The following is a 26,579-nucleotide window of genomic DNA, read 5'->3' on the forward strand; positions in this document are numbered from 1 at the left end:
GCTAACATGTAAACTAACATGTTTAGTTATATAACATGTTATAGTTACATGATATTTTTTATCGGGTTTATAATTCTGTTTATTATAATTCTGTTAGCTTTCTTATTTTTTCTATTTATTTATTTTCAAAAGGAGACTTTTTTTTACACATATGTACCAAGAGTGTACGCCGCATCATTCTTAAAAGTGTAACACATACTTCAATAAAATAAATGGTTTAAGTCTCAATTATAATAGTGTTTGCTCAAAAATAAATAAATTAATAAAATAACCCTTCTGTTTTCACTAATAATAGTAATACCGTATACCGTGATATTTTCTGAGACTGTTATCATACCGTGAAAATCTCATACTGTTGCAACCCTACTCGCGTGCGTGCGTGCATGCGCGTTCCTATTCTTAAGAGTGAAGACTCCAAACTGAAAAACAAAGCTTTGCTCACTCTTTTTTTTGCCCTGCAAACACTCTCTGTATCCTCCCTGCTTTTGTTTTTGCTTTCAATGCACAAATCTTACAAAATGCCTTGAGGGAAGGATAGTGGGTTCTGCTGGGTGGGGTGGTGGGCTTGCAGCTGGATCAAGCAACGGCCTTTTAAAGTTTTAAAACTTTTAAAGACAATCAATTACCATAACCTGCGCTGCCTCCCTGTGGGGGTTCCACCTCTCCTGGAGAGAAGGCCAGGCAGCTCCAACTTATGAGTCAGTGTTTTGAAGTGGTAAGGCATTCGTTTGCTCAACCTAGCTCATCAGAATGTCTCCATAATCCCCCGTGCCGATGGAGCAATCACAGGGAACTAGGGAGGCTGGCAGCCTCCTCCACATACTATATTTAATTGCAAGTGTGTTTAGTGGAGGTATGCTTTCAGACGAAAGATGTCGTGGTGATGAGTTTTATTTTGATCATAAATGCAAGTTAACAGCACACAGTGAGGCTACTAATGAGCAAATTTCTCCCTCGAACACAACATTTCACAGATTTCAACATTATTTTGTTCAGTTCTTAGGTCAAAAATATCTAAAGGAATGCTAATGGTTTGCAAATGGAATTTCAAAAATGTCTACATTTGTATCAATCCTATTGGGATGCAAAATAAAAAATAAAAAAAATCCTCAAAATCCGCTAAGATAAAAAATATATATGTTTTTTATCCTGATCCAAATCTTATTTGCTTAATTGTGGATTCTAATTTGATTCCTTAATGATTTGTTCCAGATTTGTTCTTTGCATAGTATTCAAACAGTACTTTGGTATGCATGGTATATACCCTGTGGTATAGTATACAGTAGTATGCACACAGTACTTTAGAATACAATATGGCTGCACAATTATGACAAAAATCATAATTGCCGATTGTTTCCTTTTTGAAATTGTATTGCAATTATTAATTTTGATTAATAGAATATTTTTTGTGGGGCAGGTGCATACCATATTCTTTAAATAGGCTTTACATCAAAACAATTTGAGAACTATGTTCCTAAATTGCTTTAATATTTGAATTGCATGTTATTGCAATATTGTTTTTTTTTTTATTAATTGTGCAGCCCAAGCATAGTCTGTATTTGCTTTCCATTTGCTCTTTTATTATTATCCATTGTATGTTGTTATATTGTAGAATGTTGGATATGTGATTGTTGTTTGTGTACAGTATGTTTGCATAAGTACATGCAAATTCAATGTTTAAGCAAGAAATTCAAATGTTTACTATTCGTATTTTATTTTTGGCACTTTCACCATTTTTATTAAGTGACCGTGACCGATAACATTATGTTACGGGGAAAAAGGGGCAGGGGTTGGCAAATGATGCAAGCTAGACTCACAGACTATACATAAATAAAATAAATACATTTGAAAAGTTCCTCTAACTTTCTTTTTTCTTCTCTTTAGCTGTGGATATTCAAGGCTGTCAAAACACCCGATTTGTCGTGCCTCCAAAGACCACACACTGGGTGGCCATAATGCAGAGAGGGAAATGCACCTTCAAGGAGAAGATCCTTAAGGCAGCTGCTTTCAATGCCTCAGCTGTCGTTATCTACAATAACAACACCAAAGAAGACACAGTCACCATGGCTCATGAAGGTGAGCTCGAAAATCTTTGTATTCTCATTATAAATAAGAAGATTAAAGTTGAAATGCATGCAGTGACTCCATGTTCCAATCTCCTCTCTCTGTTAGAAAGCACACAAATGAACAGGATATGGTTGTTGTTTGTTCTTGACAGGACATATTAAGTTACTAAGGCCCCTGATCAGTTAGATTAAGGTCTTTGTAATGCTGTTTGCCCTTTTGCATCAGATTTTACAACAGTGACGTACACAATCTGGAAAAATCATGGTCAAAAGATGGAGAGGGAGTGAGAGAGACAAAGTGTTTTGCTCTTTGTGTATGGTTACATGAGAAACACTGTTTATACCTGACTCAAATAAAAGGCAGCCCTACAATATAACGTTAACTGTAAAATGAAACTATTTTTTGTGTGAAGCCGTCACTCATAGAAGGATTTTTGTTACAGTGGATTGGAGACAGTCTGGGTGAAAATGTTGCTGTGCTCAGCAAAAATATAAAGAACAATATTTTGGTTAAAGCAATAGCTGACACAGTAGCTTCAATATCCATTAAAGTCCATTAAATGTTTACTAAACAGACCACACAGATGGTGCTTGGACATAATATATCCACACTAAAATACACAAGCTACACACAGCACTGATACATTTATAGATTGTTTATGAATTATGCAAGTGTTTGTAATACACTTTTTTTGTTTTTTGAGTATTGCTATTCCTGAAAGTGATGTCATTAGTTCGGCTTTTTTATACCACATCTGTTCAGAATTTGCAGAAAATGGCTGTTGATACATCTGCAATTTTTTTTTTATGGTTAATTTATGGATTTTTTTTTTTTTATGTCATAAGCAATTTTTGCAAAAAAAAAAAAAAGCAGCCTTGAGGAACACCAAAGTTCAGGAACACTGCTGATTGTGTTTATGTTCCAATGTCTACTGGCTACATCATCATCTGTTTGTAGATTGATGATTGAGATAGATAGAGAGTTAGGAAAGTCATGTCTGTGTGTGTTTGTGTAGTAGGGCTAGGTTATATATAGAATATTCACAATAAATGCAAATTATTTTGCTAGTGATGTAAAATAACTAATGCACTTTTTTTGGCCATTAAGTTTCTTAATCAAAGAGCGCATCGTTAGACTAGTTTTGCAATCCTTTGTTGTCTTGTGACTTGTGAACATGAGAGTGTTAAAACAGAAATATTTTAAATAACTTCAATATCAAAAATGGAGCAAGTTAATGAGACCAATTTATCTCCATAAATAAGTTCAAACTGTCCATTTAAGTGAGTTGACTCATTTACCTCATCACTCAAAAAATGTCCCTAAATGCCATTTTACATGTATTACAGTGTTTCTTCCTTGCATTTTTTTTATTTTGATGAAAAACAGTGTGAAAAATCATGCCTTTTATTTTTATTACCTTTTTGAACTTGATTTTTACTGTATTTAGTTCTTTGCATGTAACATGTAAAAATGGGTGTTTGGTAGAACCAAAGTTCCTTTGATTGAAAAAAAAAAAAAAAAAAAAAAAAAACTTAAGCTATTTCATGCAAAATAAATAAATGTCAAATATTTGTGAAATATTGCCAAAAAAAATAAAAGTTGATTTATACAATTTTTTTTATTTTTTTTGCTATATCGCCCAGGCATATACAGTGGCAATGAAAAGTATGTAATATTATATGTGTCCATTGATAAACTTGGGAATTAATTTTCCCCTCGATGATGGCAAGCTGTCCAGGTCCCAAAGCAGCAAATCAACACCAAATCATGATGCTCCCTCCACCGTAGTTTACCGTTGGGATGATATTTTCATATTGGTATGCGGTGACCTTCTTACACCATACACAGTGCTGCATTTTCTTCCCAAACAATTCAAGCTTGGATTCATCAAACCACAAAAACTTTCCCAGTAGTGTTGTGGAGTGTCAATGTTCAGTTGAGCAGCAATGTTTTTGTTGGAAATCAGCGACATCTTTCGTGTCCTGCCATAGATACAATGCCTGTTTTTCATGTAGTAATCTCAAGAACAGAGATGTTAACCAGTCCCAACTCTGTCCCAAGTCACATACTTTTTCCAACTTTTACTGTGAATATTTGAATGATGTATTCAATTTGTACAAGAACAATACAATCATTTGTGTTTTAGCATTTGTAACTTAGATGAAGATTAAACCACAGTTTAAGACAAATTTATACATAAATGCAGGTAATTCCAAAGGGATCACATACTTTTTTCTTGCCACTACAGTATCTAGGTATTTCATAATTGTGCCATATGAGTGTGGTAGAAAGAGCGTTTGGTTTTGAGGACATTTGGACGTGGTGAAGAACTACATGCTGGAACTCTTCCACTAGAGCTGTCATTATTGCTCTGCAGGTGCACTCTATATACACACACACACACACACACAAACTTACACTCTTTTAGCCTGGCACATAGCCAACAGCTTAGGATGCAAAGGGCTCATATGATTCAACCTAAGGCTGGCAGAGTTTTGAAAGCGTGATAGGTTGGATAAAGGGGAGGGATGAGGGAGGAACTGAAGAGGTGGGGTGTACAAGGGTAGATGGTGAGTCACGGCAACACTATCAGAATGGGATCGATGAGATGCTGAAATATAGGAGTGCATGACTTATTCAGAGGGTCCTTTTCCTCTATACACCCTCAGGTCATTGATCCTTCACCACATGGGAAATTGTGCATCATGCAGCTCTACATCTGTTTTTATAAGACAATTTCACTTGTGGGTTTAAGTAGGCAGTCACATTCTTGGATCACTGCATGTAAGACATGGTTTGCATTTGTGTAAGACATGGGTCTTACACAAATGCAAACCCAAAACGTCCTGTGTATGTGCCTGTGGATGCATGTGTGGGTGGGGAAGAATGTTTACAACCCTAAAAGATGTTGCAAAACTGAGACACTGTTTTGTGTGCAATGGATCCAAGAGACATTATTGACATGCAGTTATCACATATTTACATTTAAATATTTTCTGTTTCAGAAAAATGACGTTACTTTTTTGAACACTCAAACCATGATAATTTGTTTCTATTTCATTGATGTGGAGTGAAAGCAGAAAATGAAAGTCTGAATCTGCTAATATCAACAGACATGAGCTAAAAGATCCCATGAAATCTCTTGAGTAGCTCAGATTTCTGTACTGTTTCCGTGTATTTCAAATTTAAACAGGAAGTTTGAGTGGGACATGTCAAATGGCTTGTCCCTTTAAAAGAATAATAATAATAAATACAATTTTAGGTTGCAGCCATGAGCCATAATTTGCTAGTCAGTTGTAGGTAGAGGGACATTCTCATTCTAGAGTGCATGTGATTGGACAAAATCAATATTTTTAGTCTGCTCAAGTCAAGTTAAGTGGTTTTTATTGTCGTTTCAACCATATACAGTTAGTACAGTACACAGCAAAACGAGACAACGTTCCTCCAGGACCATGGTGCTACACAAAAACAACAAAGGACCAACATAGGACCACATGAGACTACACAACGAAATAAAATACCTATATAAACTACCTATATAAAGTGCACGTGCAAACGTGCAAAAAGTACGGGACAGTACAACAAATTACTGACAATGAACAGGACAATAGACAGTGCAGCGCCGACCAGTACTCAGTAGTGCAAAAAGATGACAGTTTCTAAAAATGTAAACATAACATACTATGAGATAATGTTCTATGCACATAGCAGTTATTGAGGTAGCAGACGGTTATAAAGTGACAGTTATTAAAGTGCAACTCAGGACACGTGTGTGTCAAACCAGTCTCTGAGTATTGAGAAGTCTGATGGCTTGGGGAAGAAGCTGTTACACAGTCTGGCCGTAAGGGCCCGAATGCTTCGGTACCTCTTGCCAGACGGGAGGAGGGTAAAGAGTTTGTGTGAGGGGTGTGTGGGGTCGTCCACAATGCTGGTTGCTTTGCGGATACAGTGTTTTTTGTAAATGTCTTTGATGGAGGGAAGAGAGACCCCAATGATCTTCTCAGCTGTCCTCACTATCCTCTGCAGGGCTTTGCGGTCCGAAACGGTGCAAGTCCCAAAACAGGCAGTGATGCAGCTGCTCAGGATGCTCTCAATAGTCCCTCTATAGAATGTAGTGAGGATGGGGGTTGGGAGATGTGCTTTCCTCAGCCTTCGAAGAAAGTAGAGACACTGCTGGGCTTTCTTGGTGATAGAGCTGGTGTTGAGGGACCAGGTGAGGTTCTCCGCCAGGTGAACACCAAGAAATTTGGTGCTCTTGACGATCTCCACAGAGGAGCCGTCGATGTTCAGCGGAGTGTGTTCACCTTGTGCTCTCCTAAAGTCAACAACCATCTCTTTTGTTTTGTCGACATTCAGGGACAGGTTGTTGGCTCTACACCAGTTCGTCAGCCGCTGCACCTCCTCTCTGTATGCTGACTCGTTGTTCTTGCTGATGAGACCCACCACGGTCGTGTCATCGGCGAACTTGATGATGTGATTCGAGCTGTGCATTGCTGCACAGTCGTGAGTCAGCAGAGTGAACAGCAGTGGACTGAGCACACAGCCCTGGGGGCCCCAGTGCTCAGTGTGGTGGTGGTGGAGATGCTGTTCCCGATCCGGACTGACTGAGGTCTCCCAGTCAGGAAGTCCAGGATCCAGTTGCAGAGGGAGGTGTCCAGGCCCAGCAGGTTCAGCTTTCCAATCAGGTGCTGGGGAATGATTGTGTTGAATGCTGAGCTGAAATCTATGAACAGCATTCGAACGTATGAGTCCTTATTGTCTAGGTGGGTGAGGGCCAGATGGAGGGTTGTGGTGATGGCATCGTCCGTTGAACGGTTTGAACGATACGCAAACTGCAGTGGGTCTAGTGAGGGGGCAGCTGGGTCTTAATCTGCCTCATGACGAGCCTCTCGAAGCACTTCATGATGATGGGTGTAAGTGCGACGGGACGGTAGTCGCTGAGGCAGGACACTGAAGACTTCTTTGGCATGGGGATGATGGTGGTGGCCTTGAAGCACGTTGGAACAACGGCGCTGCTCAGAGAGATGTTGAAGATGTCGGTAAGAACATCTGCTAGCTGGTCTGCACATCCTCTGAGCACTCTGCCAGGAATGCTGTCTGGTCCAGCAGCCTTCCGTGGGTTGACTCTACGTAGAGTTTTCCTCACATCTGCCGTGGTAAGACAGAGCACCTGGTCGTTGGGAGGAGGGGTGGACTTCCTCGCCATCACGTCGTTCTGCACTTCAAACCGAGCGTAGAAGTCGTTCAGCGCATCTGGAAGGGAGGCATCTTTGTCACAGGCAACTGATGTTGTCCTGTAGTTGGTGATGGCCTGGATGCCCTGCCACATGCGCCGCGTGTCACCGCTGTCCTGGAAGTGACTGTGGATTCTCTGGGCATGTCGCGCTTTGCCTCTCTGATTGCCCGTGACAGTTTGGCCCTAGCTGTTCTTAGGGCTGCCTTATCGCCTGCTCTGAAGGCGGAGTCTCGGACCTCAGCAGCGTGCGCACCTCCGCAGTCATCCACGGCTTCTGGTTGGAGCGTGTGGTGATGGTCTTGAGAAAGTGACATCATCAATGCACTTGCTGATGTAGCTGATCACTGATGCTGTGTATTCCTCCAAGTTGGTAGAATCGCCATATGTTGCAGCCTCCCTGAACATGTGCCAGTCAGTACACTCAAAACAGTCCTGAAGAGCAGAGATGGCTCCTGCTGGCCAGGTTTTCACCTGCTTCTGAAGCGGTTTTGTGCGCCTGACGAGCCGGTCTGTATGCTGGAATTAACATAACAGAGATGTGGTCTGAGTAGCCGAGGTGGGGGCTCCGCCCGATGCACGCCTGGGATGTTTGTGTAAACAAGATCAAGCCGTTCAGCCCTCTCGTTGCAAAGTCCACATACTGATGGAATTTAGGGAGCACTGTCTTGAGATTTGCATGGTTGAAATCTCCGGCGACAATAAACAGTCCGTCGGGGTGAGCGTTCTGCAGTTCGCTCATAGCCCCATACAGTTCACAGAGCGCTTCCTTAGCGTTAGCGCTGGGGGAATGTAAACTCCGGTTATGCAAACAGTGGTGAATTCCCGTGGTAGATAAAAAGGTCTGCATCTAACAGTCACAAGCTCCAACAGCGATGAACAGTAACTAGAGACTAACATAGAGTTCTTGCACCATTCCGTGTTGATGTAAACACACAAGCCACCACCGCGAGTCTTACCGCAGAGAGCTGTATTTCTGTCGGCACGAAACGAGGCGAGCCCGTCTAGCTGAATGGCGGCATCCGGAACTCTGTCGCTGAGCCACGTCTCCGTGAAAACAAAGACGCAGCAGTCTCTAAACTCACGCTGCGTAGCCTGCTGGAGTCGGATATAGTCCAGTTTATTGTCCAGGGAGCAAACATTTGAGAGCAGGATAGACGGGAGAGCCGGCCGGCTAGGGTTTGTTTTTAGCCTAGCATGGACCCCGCCCTCTTTCCGTGCTTCCGCTTTCGCACACCGCTACGACGTCCTCTCCCCGGCCACCGGCATCAGGCGACGCCGAGGGCTGGAGGCCTGGTCTCCGCAGCAAGCCGAGTACGCGTAGCGCCTCCTGCAGGTCATCATGCAGCTTGGTTTTTGCATGATTCTTATATTTGAGTAGTGTCTGGCGATGGTAGACACGAACACTGGTTGCTCCGATGTCCATGTGTTGCAAAAGTCGGGCTTTTTTTAACAAAAATAGCACCATTGTGGATCCGGAGTGGCCGCTGCGTGCTACCGCGCCGCCATCTTGGAACAATCCAAGATGGCGTGAATGTACTGGAAGTGAATGATTGTAAAATTTACAAGTGTATTGGCTTCTTGCTAAATGAAAAATGTCAAATTTTAGGCTAGAATATTTTTGGAATGGTTTTAAAATAGTAAACATTTTAGGCATTATAGTTCCTATAGGCTAGGCCTGGATGACTTCAAAGCAAATAGATGTGGACTAAAGACATCACAATTTTGGTTAGCTCTGCATTTTCCGGCTCACAGTTAAGTTGCTTGTTATTATTGCAAATAAAACATGCAAGTTTTTTTATATTGTTAGGGGTATAACAGTTATGGCCCGGACCAGATATGGAGAAAGAAGACCAGGAGTCGAGAAGTTCAATTAAAGAATCAAAAATTTACTGAAGTATAGTCTGCAGTGAAATTGGTAGAGCCAGCGGCAAAGTCTCACGAGGAGATCGAAAGCCAACTCGTACCTTACACAAAATCTTACATCAATTATACCATTTGCAAGGACGTACATTCCATTATTTTACTCCTGATTGGCTAAAAGACCATAAAGTCACAACATATAGACAGCTATGCGGCCTATCAACATTAATCAGCGCACTTGTCATCCGAGCCCGAGATTTACATCTGAAGTGACCTCGCAGATGGTCGCGGGGCGTCCTCGAGTCGGCCTGGTGTGCATCCCTGGGTTCAAAACCTGGGTAGAAGGACAAACGCACACACAAAACACTGACGAACGACAGTTCTTCTCTGGGCACAAGAGAGCCAGAGCACAACGTTATCAGGCCATTTAAACCAAAACAGAGAGATAAAATATTCACTCCTCGGGCAGAGGAGAGGGGTAGAAATAACATACATTTCTTCCCTAAAGAAATAATAAGAGAAAATCACACTTCTACTATTCAGGTATTATTACATAGGACTTTAAACCATATAATTAGTCATGGAAATGTAACAATCAAACACAGAATACATCTGGAACCTATGTTTAACGCATTCTCCCGGCCCCCTCCCCTGAGAGGCTGGAGAGCATCACAGATAAGCTTATCCCTAAAAGACCTTCAGCCTACGTGCAGGACAGAGAGAAAGACTCTGGAATGTTCCTAAAAGAGACTAGTTAGCATTCAACACACATATGATTCAAAGTATATTTCAGTTATGCATAAGTAAATAGAATTGATTATGTGATCATGCATATAGTTAATTCATCACTTTATTAAAGAAGTTAAGCAACAGAATACAGATAGATATTGATATAAAAGGATATATATATGTATTGATATATCTGAAGAGACAAGGGATTTTGACCCTCACCCTTCAATATATTATGTTTTGGTTGAATATTTGATTTCCCCATGATGTGTGTGTCATGTTATGTAGTCGTTTGTTCTGTCTATTGTCATGTAGATTGGCCGTGCTGTCTGATTTGTCATTCTCAGACTGGGAATTTTTACAGTTAGCCACTCGTTATATTAGTAAATTCCATCCATCTAGCATTGTCTCTGAAATTCCATCATCACCTACAAAAATCATGTGCTTTTTAAAGAGATTGACATGTGCTGAGACCGATATTTTTAAACCTAATCACATGCAGAGGTCATCTATAATTCATAATGCCAACACAAACACACACACACTCTTTGGTTTGAAGGATTGCTGCATCTTCTCTGTCAGAGTCAGCTTGTGCTGGGCTTAAGACCACCTTTGAGGGAGTTTCCCTTTTAACACTGATCGATAATTGCATGACTTAACCTTTGATGAACAAGCAGTAATGAATAAAACACTTTACATCGCATTGTAAAGTAAGGCTAATCACACCTTTTCTAAATGTATGAAGGAAGAATCATTTACATTTTCATCTTATTCTTTGGCTGACTTTCAGATCTTTAAACAATACTTTTTAGAAGTATTTGTTCTTAAAAACAGTATTTGTTCTTAAAAACAACAGTTTTTAAGAGTCATGTACTAAACTATACTTTTTTTTTATTCATTACAACCTTATGTAGATTTCATTTTGCTACGTTTTATATAATTTTATTACTTATTTAATATTTTTACACATTTGCACATTTGCTACTATTTCTTCTTTTTCTATATGTGTTACTATTGTTATGTAGAAGTTGTTATAAAGTAGTATATTGTTAAAGTTTTTTTAGTGGTGGGCTCATAGAACAACAAGTACTGATGATGTGTTGTTGCACATTTAACAAATGATTTGACTGATATTTTAAAATATGCCAATTATATATTGTTAATTATAATGTCATGTTTAGCTGTGCATTGCATATTTTTGTCATATTATGCATTGCGCATATTCTATTGTTCTTGAGTTTATCTGTGTGAAAAGGTAACTCTTCAAAAAGTAAACCATCATATTAGTTGACACACAAGTGTTATAATGCCACATGCTCTGACTGAATCAAGCTGTATGTTTTCAGAAGGCTTTCACATGCAGCTTCAGTTCGTACAGTACTATAATAAAATCTCTGCAACTCTCTAACCAGTAAAGAACATTCTTGAAGGTCAGAATACATTGACTTCTAGCTATCTCCAATCAGATCAAAGATCTGCCCTCTCGGTAATAACAGACATGTCATGTCTAATAGACTAATGGCTGTGTCTGTGGAAGTGAGTATATTATGATATTAATTTGTTGGTTTTCACACTGATTATCGAGAAAAACAGCCTTGTAGAGCTGCTCTATCAATCACTGCTGGAGCAAATTGTCCCTGGCCTGCACTAGTCATCTTCTTTACTGCTGACAAACTGCCTTCTGAGACACTAAATGGCCATGTCTCATTGACAACCGTGCACACATGCAAAAATGATCATGTACACCAATGTGTGTTTATTAAAATCATTATAAAACACACCAGCACGTAGACCGTATAATCAGACATTTGTAGACACATGGATAAAAATAAACATGATGTCAGACTCTAATGATACCAGCTAAATTCATACTGACGTTCTTTGACATTCAAACCCGTTTCACTCACTTTGTGATCTAGTGACAGTCAGTATTTGGCTGTAAGATGCAGCAGTTTTGAAGCGTAACAAACCACATGCCAATTTTCGCATTGATTTTAGTTTTATTCTGCAGAAAAGTAAATGTGTACTCCAAAGCATAAACTGTAACTACTGAACATTTGTAATTTGTAGAGCATTGGTCGATCAGATTTATATCCATCCATCGTTGTTCCTGTGCTCAAACAAATATGATTCACCAGCCTTTTCAAAGTGTTGCCCACTGACTGAAGTGAACAGCTTGTTTTTATGTACTGCTTAAATACTTTTTTGATTATGTAATTAGAAGAATTAATAGATAGATTATTTAAAATTTATTTTGTTCATGCATAATTATTTTTTGTAGTAATAAATAAAAATTTCTGAACTGATACAAGGTCATTTTAAGTTTAGTCAAAGTACATGGAGCAAGCTGATAGTTCCTTTTATGTGATCTGTTAGCCAATCAACTTGCAGATTTCCTCCCTCTAGCATTTACATTGCATCAGTTGTCACTGCTACAAAAGTTTTCTCTCTGAAAACATCCTCCTCCCCCAGCATCACTTGTATAGAGCTGCTTCACAGGGATTGTATTTATGTCTAGCCTTACTGTGGCCGCATATCTTGCATGCTCCTCTTACTTGTTACTGTGACAGGGAATGAGATTGGGACATGTCACAGGCCTGATTCAAACCTGATCTGCCCACATGTGTACCACAGCTCAACAGGTCATGATCATTTACACTAACTGCTGTTCCACAGCTAAAGCATTACTGGTGCTTTTAGGAATTATAAGATTTTTTTTCACTATATTTCGCCTCGCCTCGCGCAGGATCACCAAATTCTTTAGACACCGTATCAAGTTATAAAGAACTATAAACGCATCACAAGACATCAGTACGGTTTCATTCAATGCACTGAGCCTACTTTCATTTTTTTAATGCAGTTGTTGCAAAGATTTTACATTCTGAAAAAGTTCAGGTTGCAAAAATGCTCTGGTGTGCAGACAATATTTTGACAAGTGAAATCGTAAAACATTTGTTAAATAAAGCAGGCTAAGATACCACAACAGACTTGCCAACTCAATGCAAATGTCTATAGTTAACTGAATAACCATTTATGAACCCTCCGTTTATCCAAATATTACAAATGGATACCATGCACATCTCTAATTCAAATGTATTCTGACCAGACAAATGGTTCAATTTTCATAGTTGCATTCGTTTTCTTTTATATAGGTATCTATATTGCAAAATATGGTGAGATTAGATCGCTGGTTAGGCTAAGTCTGCAATAGTTTTCCATCTATACAGCTCTAGCCTTATTATTACAAAGCCAAAGGGCCTGTATTATATCAGTGTCTGTGGCACTGCCTAAGTCCCAGATAGCTGTACCAGGGCCATGTGTAGCCAGTGAATGATTTTGTGTCTTACATTGGGTGGAAGAAGTGTTTATTTGTCCTCATTTTATGATGCAATTAATTCTGTGTCATTTGTGTGAATGTATAATAGGTCAGACCAGGAGTAATAAACTCAATTGGACAAGATTATTGTTTGTGAGGTTTTGATAATCTCTCAATACAGACATGTTAACACAGATTATAAAGGAAACTCAAGTGCTTCCAGAGTGAATTGAGGATCTGCTTTCTCTTTCTAGGAAAATGTGACTATTTTGATCTAGGGTTCCTGTAGCTCAACTGGTAGAGCATGGCGCTAGCAAACTCAAGGTCATGTGTTCGATTCTAAGGGAGCACAAACCGAAACCATATACGTTGATTGCACTGTAAATCGCTGTTGATAAAATTGTCTGTCAAATGCATACATATAAATGGGTCTACATTTATTAAACTAGCTGAACAAATAGGTTACTTGTATATGCATGTGTACACTGTCTCTGATATAAGTCCTCTCTCCAAAGGCACTGGTGACATAGTGGCGGTGATGATCACAGAGACCTTTGGAAAGGAAATTCTGGGCTTCCTGGAGAAGAACCAGACTGTGTTAGTGTCAGTGATGGTGGGGTCACGAGGGCCACCCAAGAACATCAATCGCGGCTCCTTGGTGTTCGTCTCCATCTCCTTCATTGTGCTGATGATTATATCCTCTGCTTGGCTCGTCTTTTACTTCATTCAGAAGATCAGAGACACCAGCGCACGGGACCGCAGTCAGGTCTTACACAATACACACACACACACACACACACACACACACACACACACACACACACACACACATCACATTACTAACACACACAAGCCTTGCACTTCCACCTTCATCTTCCTTTGCAATTTCTTTGAGTACACACGCACACTTACACCCTTAAGGCCCAGATATACTTTGTTTTTCTGCATTCTGGATTAGATCCTGCCTGGTCGACCATGTTGCATTTATAATTTTTGACCGCGAACAAATATGAACTTTTGAGCCACGCATACTGTGAACGTAGCGATCAGCAACATGGACAACCAAAGTTTATTTTGCACTTCCAGCTTGCATCATAACCTTGCTAGTTTTTACTTTTGAAGACCTCCCTTCTATTTTGTTTGGCTTATCTGACCTTCAAGAACTTCCTGTGTGCTCAAAGATATGATGTAGTAAATGGCCCAGTCTTCCCATCTCATGAAATCTTAATGCAGAATGAAATGTGTGTGTGTGTGTGTGTATGTGTGGTGGAGCTCTGCCGCTTCAGCCTCTGAATTAAGTACTAACATTAAAGGGCTGTAATCATCAGGCCATTTTAACAGATGCAAGTATTTAGCTGTATAAAGGTTAACATATCAAATATGAATCTCTTTTATTCACCAGTACATATGAGGTACTGGAATTTACTTTGATAACATTTGAAATCTATTCAACATGCAACTTTAGACACAGTTGCAATAAATACAGTAAGACATATGTACAGTACAATATAAAATTATCTACAACGTACATTTTATACATCGGAGGGTAGAAATTAAAGCGGTGAATATTTAGCTGATGAACAGATCAAATAAACTCATCGTAGACTCTTTATTTACAGTAAATGTAGTTGCAAACACGTGTACACTGAACTACACATATACTATGCCTCTCATTGACTTCTATTCTGTTCTTTAATTAAGCTAATTATAATTACTACAGACTAACCCTAACCTCGTGCTGACTCACTTTGGCATTTTTACGTTTTAGTTAAGACATTATTTTGCCAATTTCTGAAAATGTTTACCTGTGAAGACCCTCACAAATATACAGTAGTTAAACAAGCACACACATGTTAGCTAATGCAAATGCTTTGGCCTCAGTTGGCCCTTTTTTCTTCAAATTGCTGGTGATAAATCACTTGGCTGTTTATTTAGCAATTAACTGGTAGAATGAAGACAGGGAACATCTCAAAACGCACAACATAAACAACATACTCAAACACACACAGATAATAAACTGCACATAACTGAGTGCACTCTGTCTTTTATTTATGACCCTCTTTAACAGTCCTTTTATGGGCTTTGCTTCATTTGCTTTATACAATCCTGATATGTTCCTTTAGCCCTATAGTTGAAACACAATTAATATGGCTAATGCGTTCTTCTCTGCCTCATTACTCAGCTCTACCTTGTTTGTCAAAATCTGAATTGATATTTTCTGTTATTTAGAGTCTTTTATTTCCCAACTTTGTTTAGTCATTTTATTTTCCAGTTCCAATAAATCATGCTGCAAATCTAAAATTACTCTCCTCTTGTCCTTTGTTACTGTAGCGACGACTGGGTGATGCTGCCAAGAAGGCCATTAGCAAGCTGACTACCAGGACAGTAAAGCGAGGGGACAAGGTGAGGTCTTTTGATGTCATAGCTTGTTTACTTTTTTCAGGCTTGTGTCATGTCTGCCAGGGGTTAGTAAGCAGCACTGGTTCCTATTATGGATCTGTTTTGTGCATTTCTCCATTCATAATGCATCTCAGTACTCTATGAAGGACTCACTAGCCACGTACACACTGTAGCATACAATACAATATGGTTGTCACTCCCCCTCTGAGTGCTTAATTCCTTTGTGACAGCCACATTCTACAACTAAACAAATATCTCAAATGTTTAGATTCCTTTTTGAACATAAACCTAGCTACTTTGTCCGAAAATCGGACAATCTTATCTTTACAAAAATAATTACATGAACTATGATTGTTCAGATGCAGAACTAAATAAATGTTCACTGTTGTCTACTGTGTGTGAATAAATGTGTACAAGAAGCATCCAACATGCTTTTCATTTTCCCGATTTTAGTACTTATGGGCGATTGTTAATTTGATAATTAATTAGCTGATATATGGGGGTTTCTTTGGGCATTTTCATGTCCCAGGGGTTGATTTTTATTAAAACTAATATATAATTTTTTTTGTCTTTTGTTGTATGACTTGGACTTTTTGATCATTCCGTAATTTATTTATTTTTGGTATTTTTCAAATACCTTTTAACACAATACAAAATTTGAGATGTGGTGGAAATTACACTGTGGTGTGAATTTCCATGACTCTCATAAAAAATACTATTAAAAAATATAGCTTTGCTAGTATAAAAAAAATAAAACACATATATTTAGAGTGTGAAAAATGTTTTAATGAGACTTTACTTTCTTTTAAGTCCACTGTGCTAAAAATGGCAGAAGACTAATAGACACCCATATGGGAAAGAAAATTAAAAATGCTGATTGCACCACACCAAAAAAGCCCAATGAAACACCTTTACCTGTGTAAAGGTGACTGGCTGTCAGATAAATGATGAGGTTGTGAGGATCATGAGACTTCACAGCTGTTGGGTTTGGAGAAGGGGTGGAGTCATGCCAGTCAGTGCATACAGTATCATATCCCAGTCAAGGTCAGCTCGCATCAGCTATGAATAAAACATCAGTGGCCTTGAAGAGGCGCTGCAAGAAATTGAAACCTTTCATCTGAGTGAGGTCAGGATGAGTAGAGATTGAGTGAGAGAACATATGTCTGTCTGCCTCTCTCTGTGTGTGTCTCTCTCTCTCCCTTGAAAATGAATCTTACTGTATGAGAGCCATCTATCTCCAAAATATTTATTGCAAAGAGTGTTCTTGTAACCAGTACAGAGGATGTGGCCACACAGGAAAGCAGAGCAGAGAGATAGAAAATAAGTAATTTAAATCATATAGAGTAAAGGTGTGAGGCTTCCTGAGAAAGTCCCAGGTAAGCATCCAGTGATAGGTAGGTGTTGCTTGGGCAAAAGGCCAGTAATAATGTAGTACTTACTGTAGCAGAAATGGAAAAGTGGATTGAGGGTACAGAACAAAATGCAACAAAAAAGAATGTTCAGGCTACAGTGATAAGTTATAAAATACTTTATATCAGTATGATATTATATGTGATGTAATGTGATATGATTGTAGCCTTTCTGTCAGTTTGAAACAGTCTGGCCATTCTCCGTTGAACTCTCTTATCAACAAGGCATTTCCATCCTCTGAACTATTGTTCTCTGTATGTTTTTTTTTTTTTTTTTCTTGGGGCACCATTCTCAATTAACTCTAGAGACTTTTGTGCATGAACTGGAGATATCAACCAGTTACAGAAATACCCTTCCCATCTGGCACCAACAATCATGCCACAGTCGAAATCACTGAGATCACATTTTTCTGCATTCTGATGGTTAATATGAACCTCTGAAGCTCCTGACCCATATCTGCATGATTTTATGCATTATACTGCTGCAACACGATCAGCTGATTAGATAATCACATGTTGGTTTACAGGTGTAACTAATAAAGTGGTGGTAAGTGTGTATATATATTTAGATCACATTCCTGCCCATTCAGAATGTTTGTAGATAAAGTCAGATGCTATCATTCTGTTTATTTGTGTATGAGGCATTTATGTGCAACAAAAGCATCCTTATACTGTATACACTATATAGGCTTTACTGCCGGTGTCTCAGCCTCTGAGTATTGGCCAGGTCCCTTTTGCAGAGACGGAGTGGACCACAGTCAATGACTCGAGCACTGAGAGGGGCCGATTAGAAACTGTACACCACTCACCACAACATGACCTTGACTATGCTGAGACAGGACATAGCCAGGTGATGAAAATAGCATCTAGGGTAGAGAAAGTGCATCCAGGAAGAACAGGGCATTGTGTGATATAAAACCTAGGAGGATTTTTGTCACTTTCGATCTAGCAACATGCAGAGGGAGGTCTAGTTTGCCTATTGAGTGATGTTGTGCTTGCTACTGGAGGTACTTGTGCTACAAAACTATATAAATTGAATAGGAAGACGTATTTTTTTTTTCTTGTTTTACTGCTGTGGTTTTCATAACACTAATTTTTAAAGGGAATGAGGTACTAGTTCTTATTTTGTTACTTTAAGTATAATCAGGCCCAGGTGGAATCAAGAGATCTTTCCCACATTTTCTGTAGAATTAATTTAAACATGGTAAAATGTATTAAATGGTCTGAGAATACTGCACTCTAATTGATAGAATAAAACTATCAAATTAGCCAAATACACTGCTTAAAAAATGTAAGGGAACACTTACATCACACATCGGATCTCGATGAACGAAATATATTGAAGATCAAATTCTTTACTGTACATTGTGTTATTCATTCAGAACAAAATGACGTAACAACTGTCAATGGAAACCAAAATTACCAACTGATTGAAATCACACCAAAAATCAAAGTAAACAATTGAAGTCACAGACTGTTCCAACTTGCATGAATTTCATCGCGGCAACTCATAATGTGATTCAGTAGTGTGTATGGCCCCCACGTACCTGTATGCACTCCTGATGAGACGGCAGATGGTGTCCTGGGGGATCTCCTCCCAGACCTGGATCAGGGCATCAGTGAGCTCCTGGACAGTCTGTGGTGCTACTTAGAGGCATCGATACATAACGTCCCAAATGTTCTCAATTGGATTCAGGTCTGGGGAATGTGAGGGCCAGTCAATGGCATCATTGCCTTCATCATCCAGGAACTGCCTACACACTCTGGCCACATGAGGCCGGGTATTGTCCTGCACCATGAGGTACCCAGGGCCCACTGCACCAGCATAAGGTCTGACGATGGGTCTGAAGATTTCATCCCGGTAACTAACAGCAACTGGATATATCAACTATTATATTTATTTCCAATATGAAGAATCAAAGCCTATTTCTGCATGTTATATAGTGAGGTAATGTGAAAACAATGTATCATACTATTTAGAATGCTTATTCCATACTGCATATTGTATCCCATTCTTTTCCAAAATGTAAGCAGTTTGCTTTATATACTATGAGGCGTCGACAGTATGTCAGTTTATCATTCCAAACATACTATGTGCCCCATTTTAAAGTGTCAAGACAATAGGTTATGGAATCTTTCATCTTAATTGGAAAGTGGACTACTTGTACACTTTCAGTCTCTCTTTGTTTAGAAGTCAGATATTTGCTTGTTACAGAAACAGTACACAATGTATAACGCTAAACATTTCAGACTGTAAAATGCTTACATTACATTTGACACATGTTGTCAGATGCTGTCATTACATACATGTTTAATTCAGCGAGTGGCATCCAGTCTCAGAAATTACAGTGTCATCTCTGAAATTAAATAAGTTGTTTACATTTTTAATTCAATTAAAAATATCCTAAAAATATTATCTGATGTTGTTCATTTATCACAGTGAAATGGAAGGTCAAGTTAGGCGGATTGCAATGTGGTATACAGTATTGGAAATCTCATGCACACAGAAAATCCACATTTTGTGCACAGAATATTGCTATAGCGTGCTATTCCAAACAAAGCATAATGCAGTGTAATGTTTGAAGTAGATCCCAGTGAATGTATCATATTTTACTGCAGCTTTGATGCACTATGCCAGTCCAATATTTTACTTTTGTAAAGTAAACAGACCACTTTAAAATCATCTGTTTGCAACAATTAATTTAGTATGTACTTTCTGAGCAAGTGTATGAGCTTCTTATCTGAACCTTAAATGGTGCTCTTGAGAATAGCTGGGCGAGGAATATAAGGATGAGGAAAGGAGGAGGCCAAGAGATCAGATCAATATAGAGTGAAATGCAGGTACTCAAAGCATATCGCCATGGGTTTAAAGAGAAAGTCACACCTGACGAGTCATAAGGTCAGCATGCATATTTAATTGTAAAGGGCTAGTGATGCTTGAGTACATATAGTAGGAAGGATGCAGGGTCCTAAAGAGAGTTAAGTTGAAGGGTTAGTTCTTCCAAAAATGAAAAATCTCTCATTCTCATGCTATCCCAGGTGTGTATGACTTTCTTTCTTCATCAAACACATTTGAAGAAAAATAACTTAGCTCTGTAGTAGGGTGTAAATCAGATGTTTCATCATGATATGATCTTGGTCTATGATCCAATATTTGCAGATTCTTCAAAGTCTTCAGCGATACGATTTGATTTGATTCAGATCGGTATTATATTTTTGCCCTCAAATGCAGCCAAAAAGTGTTTTTAATAATTTTTGGAGCTCTCTGAAAAGTGCAAATTTAGTATCCACATTGGGCCATCCACAACAAAATAAGGTACTTCAGATGTTGAAAAAAATATCAAAATATAATATTAATCATTTGATTAAGTCAAATTTTTCAGTTTAATTCATTTCAAAGTACTTGCATACCCTTGACTTGTTTCCAACTCTCCATGCGATCCAGTTTTCTTGGCTGCAACTTCCACAATTGTAATGGAAAAATCTGTTACAGTTAACTGGGATAAATGGAAGTAAGCGTGTTGATGTGTAGATGTGTAAAGTCTTATAACTGATGGTGATTTCTCTTTCCCTCATTGGTGATGTTCAGAATGTCGGCATTGTCAAGATGTTTCACATGAAACATCTTGATGCTCCATGGTACTTTTAAATAGCAAATTCACATGGGTCACATGCACAACAATATTGATGGAAGCCCGAATTAATTGCGCATGTGAGCCACTCTGCGTTTTTGTCACGAGAGCTCACATTTTAAAGAGCGCCCGGTTGACGTGCTCACACTGATCCCATCTCAGGTCTGGAGCTCGTGTTTTGCAGGAAGCCCGGTTGATGCGCACACACGGATAGCAGAACGCAATTTGGCTTCACAGACCCTGCGCACATCATTGTCCCACATGAAAACTGTATTTCATGAAGTGAAATAAATGTAATAAGGTTGCTTCATCGCCTGACTGATATACGAATGGACATGGCTGACATGAGAGTATTAAAATGAAGGTTCATCTTAAACAAATTCGATATCGATATTTACACGTTGTATTAATAACATTGGATCATTGGTTATTGGATCGATGCATCAATCCAGATTGATGGATTGTTACACCCCTACTCTGTAGATCCTTAAAATGCAAGTGGATGGTGATCTAATCTTTGAAGCTCCAAAGAGAACAGACAGTCAGCATAAACGTCATCCATATGACTTCACTGGTTACATTAATGTCTTCTAAAGCAAAACTTGCTTTTGGTGAGAGAGAAGATCAATAATTTAGTACTTTTTAAATATAAATCTTTGCTTCCAGTCAGTAGCAGTATGCGCATTTGTCATAACTGAATTGGCATGTTCACACGAGTACAGACGTACATGTGACACAACTGAAAGAGCTGCACGTTTTACAATGAAATAGGAGAAATCCTGTACAGAAACTTCTTTGGATTTGATCTGTATTTGTATATGTTTGTTTACTCACAACGTATTTGTGTGCTCATCCTGGATGTCTCAACCAATAGAAAAACGTGAGATTACATCCTTGACATGCCACGGTGAAACGTCACGCAAGAGACCGAGTGTACTCCGCGTACGGCTGAATGCGTGTACGGCTGCTGACCAGAAGTGATGATTTATAGATAAAAAGTATTAAATATTTATATTTTTTGCACTAAAAGCGATTGCTTTGCTTTAGAATGTATTCATTTAAACAGTGGAGTCATATGGATGATGTTTATGCTGATTGTGATTTTCTGAGCTTCAAAGATCAGATAACATCCACTTGGATTTTAAAGACCTATTGAGCTAAGATTTTTCTATTTTTCTTCAAATGTGTTCTGAACTATCCCTTTTAAATGCAACTGTGTGTTTCTGCTGTAAGAAACCACGTTTTGAAGACTCTAGCAGTCAGTCATTGGGGGTTGTTATTTCACCTATCGTTGCTTTTAGCTAGTTCCTGCTGTTCCTGCCAATTAAAATTTAACATCCTTTGTGTCGTAAGGGTACAATTGTGTACTGTAACACAGTTCAATGGAAAGGAGGAGGGGAGAACCGCCTTGATGATATAAATAATATTTTAATCAAGAACTGAACCAAAAGAACACACACACAGGTGTCGGGAAGCTGGCTGTAACACACTCTCTGTTGCACTGCCGTCTCCGGTTGCCTTTATCCCACTCTGGCGTCATCAGCCTAATCATGACCCGGCTCCACCCTGCCACATTCCTCCCTTGTTCTCTCAGGCCGGGGAGCCCTCGGCATGATGTACATCACCCCTTCCGCCCCATGTACTGTTAGGTCGTCCCATCTACCTGGATCAGGGAGAGGACAAGGGGAGGGAAACAACAACAAAAAATTTGATACTTGAATGCCGTAACAGCGATGGTACGAAATTAAAACACTAATATTTAAAAAGAGAGGGAAAAGGCCAACGTGGAGCAACAGCAGGAGAGAGAGATAGAAGAAAAAAATACAATAATTTACTCACACCGCCATTCCTCCACCCTATAGCGGACTGCTCGCGGTCGGCAGTCCCATACCCCACCGCATTTCAGCGGCTGGTAGGTGTCTCCTCCGCCCCTGGCAGTGGCACTGATCACTCCAGGCGGTCAGTTAGGAGCCCCTCCTCCCCTCGCAGTCAGTGGCTGGGCTCCTCCATCCCCCTGTGGGCTGCAGCTGCTCCTTTGGGGTGGATGGTAATGACGAGGACTCTACTTCAGCGCATCCCTCCTCCTTCCCGGGTTACGGCACCAGTGTAACACAGTTCAATGGAAAGGAGGAGGGGAGAACTGCCTTGATGATATAAATAATATTTTAATCAAGAACTGAACCAAAAGAACATACACACAGGTGTCGGGAAGCTGCTCGGAACTCTCGCTCTGTCGCACTGCAATTTCCGGTCACCTTTATCCCTGTCTGGCTTCATCAGCCTAATTAGGGGCCGAGTGTACGGAATCACGACCCGGCTCCGCCCTCCGCTCTGCCACATGTACCAATGTGACCGTCATTGGGATGTTTTAGCTATATTTTGACTAAAACGACTCATCAGTATTCTTTGTTGTGTACATGTTTTACAGGAAACTGAGCCAGATTTTAATCATTGTGCGGTGTGCATTGAAGGTTACCAACTAAATGATGTTGTCCGCATCCTACCTTGCAAGTAAGTGTGTGTTTTTGTTTTGTAAAGGCACTCTTTTTAATGTTTGCAGATGACATTTCCATGTAATAACATTTTCATTCAGGAGTTGTACACACCTATAGCAGGGAAACTGTCCTTCTTAGGGTCGGTTATGACTTTTACAAAATTTTTATTTCTCTACCTAAAGAAAACTACTAATTTGCAATGCCCAGTGCAATTTTGTTCATGCAACTTTGAATAATGGTCAAATTACATTGAGAGAGAGAGAATATTGGTCACTCTCTGTTGTGAGTGAGGAAATATGGCACTGCTGTGGCTGTGAATCATTGGCACTCTCAGACTTGCTTTGCTTATTTTTAGCAGCTTGGCTTCTAGTGACCTCTAGGCAGCCAACACACAAGACATACATTTATACTTAAAAACAAATACACATGCTTCATACACAGTGTATTAAAGGGAGGAGACTTATGGAAAAACACACAAACATGCCCTTTCCTATAATTTCAGACAGCATCTGTTGGGTCTGACCTAGTTACACAGCTGTAAGTCTGGCTGGTAATTCTGTGGATCAATTTACACCAAACACATGCTCCAAAACACATACGGCACATACTTGCATGGTAAAACTGCATCTATAGATACACAGTAGCCACTTTCACACATGAAACCTGGTAAATTTCTGAAAAAGTGCTGGATTTCCTTAACTGGTAAATATGGGGAAAGATCATACATGAAATGGTTTCCGTCTTTTTTCCATTTTGCTAATATTCAAACATCAGCTCCAGACTGCCATTTAAACTTTCAGTTGTTGTTATTTTATCAGTTGAAAAATGTTCTTGGTTGAAGCGCAGCACTTTAAGGCTGGATTACACTGCACCATTTTTAAAATCTGAACATGATCTTAAAATACTTGGTGTCTCACACTTACTGACAATGCTATTGACAAAAACTGGGCATCACGACTGAGGATCGCTCTGGCTCTAAAGTAGATCCAATCACAAACTCAAGTGGAAACACATGACAGATGTAAGCAAACATGGATGTATGGTGATACTGCAGCTGATATTGCTGCTACTCTGTTCTGATTCTCAAAAGTAATGAGCCGATCACTTTTGGGTGAAAGACAGAGACTGTAACACAAGTTGGAGGTGAGTGACATTAAAAGTTAGGCTCCACTTTGAGCACTTTTTCGCCATCTCCATTTCTTTATGGTCCAGTGTTGTGGCTGTACGCTGTCAATTTTCATTGGCTGCTAACCGTATGAATTCAGATTTGTGTTATGTAGCATAATACACTGCGAGATTTCCTCTATTATCAGCTCTAAAATATCAAATATTTTTTATATCCTCTGACTAGATATAATATTTTAACTCTCTATTAAATTTGATGAATTTGCTTTTACTCCAGAGTAACTGAATAATCCCTGTATTACGACAGTGCATCCTGATCTCGTTCATACTCAAACCGTTAATCTTACGACTCTTATTCACACATGGTGTAAAGACTAAACTTTTCAGATAATGTTAAAGCTTCTCATTCAGGGAAATAGCCAGAGCTAAATTTACCTGTATTTTCAAACGGATCATGTTAACACATGACCTCTTAACTGAAAATTGCAGTTAATATTCTGGAAAAGGCTGTACGTAAGTGTGAAAGTGACTAGTGAGTGTCAGCATACAGCATTCTCAGAATAACTTTACTGTTTCCATCCTTCCCTCTTTTTTACTGTAATTTTCTTTTCTGTTTAGTTTTTTAAATAAAGCTACTTGTTTTTGGATTTTAGATACTTCCTTCCAAACCCATAATACGTTCTTCTTTGGAACGCAAAAGGAGATGTTTTAAATAATGTACTAGTTGCTCTTTTTCAAGACATTTCAATGAAGGGGGCACTGGCACGTTCCAGACTAAAGAATTATACAAAATGGTATACAATGGCTTTTTTGTGATGAAAAGACCAAAATGTAAGTGTTTATTAACTGATAATATTGCTCTTGCTCTCCTTGGAAGCTTCATATGTGGCAAAGTCAGAATTACAAATCTGAATCTTTTTAATGATTCAGTTGATCTGGTTCAACACGACAGTCTGAGTGAAACGTTCTCGAATAAAACTGATCCAATGAGCTCACTGACTCAGTAAGTTAATGGCTCATTGGAAAGTTTGGTTCAATCTTTCTATGAATCACACTTGGTTGAACCCACATTGCCCACTTCTGAACTATTCTATACCATTTTGTAGTGTAAATAGTGCTGGTAGTATGTTTACACCAAAAATGCAACAAAAAGTAGTGTACTATGTGTACCCAGATGATGCATTTGTTCAACCATCAAAGCACAGTGTGGAATGTTAGACACTTCATGCACTCAGTGCTTGCGGCTTGCTGTACAAAGTGGGAGGTGCAGAGTTACTGTAGCTAACTACATTGCTGGTCTGACAAAACAATTGTAAACTATGGAGAATTGTAGCAACCAGCGAAACTTCAGTGAAGACAGCACTTTACAGATGGGAGTTGAATGTTTTAGCATCACACACTGTGTGAAAATGTTAGTTGTTTTAGACTAAGTGGCAACATTAAAACATTCCATCAGCTGTTAAATGGAGAATGCTTCTGTGTAGTAAAAATGTGTTAAGTGTACCGTTTAGGATGATACCACACTTTAAAAATGTATACACAAGTGCATAGTGTATTCTGTAAGTGCTTAGTGGACAGTGCGCCATTTTGGATAGCTTATTTCTCACACAAAGCAAACAAATGGCTTCAGCAAACTTGGAACAATAGTGGTGTTTACCACTTTTATAATACTTTTGTGGTGCTTTTGAATCTTTGTGTCCTTTGGAAGGTTTTAAGCTACAGTCCTCATTCATTGTAATTGCACAGGAAAAAAAGATTTATATCTCCTTTGGTGTTCCATAGAAGAACATGAGGGTGTGTAGGTAAAGACAGAATTTTAATTTTGGGTAAACTATTAATTTAACCTAAACTGAAACTTAATTAGCAAAAGCTACTACTAATGTACCACAGCAGTAATATTCTTTAGTTTGCATTACTCATCTCTCTCTCTCTCTCCCTCTCTCTCTCTCTCTCTCTCTCTCTCTCTCTCCCTCCAACTCTACAGCAGCAGCAAAACGCTAATCCTGAGCCTGGTTAAATGCATTGTGCTCATTGGCTCTCTCCATATGGCTGAATCACTGTCTCACTCCAGTTAGATCAAATAACACACTCATAAGCCAGGCCTGCACTGCCTCAAGCATTCAGCAACTCACCAGTCTAAATCTCTTAGTCATGGTGCGAAGGGTTGAATGACAAACCTGGTTTCACCATGCATTAAGATACCAGTGCAACCAAAGTTCTCATCGAGATGAGTGAAGAGGTTGTCAGTTTAACTAAAGGAGTAAACTAAAATATCCCAGAGAAACAACATGAATAAATGTAAATACAATA

The 26,579-nt window shown here is 39.2% G+C and overlaps 1 protein-coding gene across 2 annotated transcripts in view; it reads left to right on the forward strand.

Annotated features, from left to right (window-relative positions):
- Positions 1–26,579, forward strand: part of LOC127659948 (E3 ubiquitin-protein ligase RNF130-like) — a 71,866-nt gene that overhangs the window by 31,182 nt on the left and 14,105 nt on the right. For both annotated transcript variants that reach the window (XM_052149955.1, XM_052149954.1), the window contains exons 3-6: positions 1,885–2,076; positions 13,724–13,974; positions 15,540–15,611; positions 23,078–23,160. In XM_052149955.1, coding sequence (XP_052005915.1) covers positions 1,885–2,076; positions 13,724–13,974; positions 15,540–15,611; positions 23,078–23,160 — 598 coding nt within the window. The remainder of the gene's footprint in view (positions 1–1,884; positions 2,077–13,723; positions 13,975–15,539; positions 15,612–23,077; positions 23,161–26,579) is intronic.

This window comes from Xyrauchen texanus, chromosome 19, assembly GCF_025860055.1.
Source record: "Xyrauchen texanus isolate HMW12.3.18 chromosome 19, RBS_HiC_50CHRs, whole genome shotgun sequence".
In the NCBI taxonomy this organism is placed as follows: domain Eukaryota; kingdom Metazoa; phylum Chordata; class Actinopteri; order Cypriniformes; family Catostomidae; genus Xyrauchen; species Xyrauchen texanus.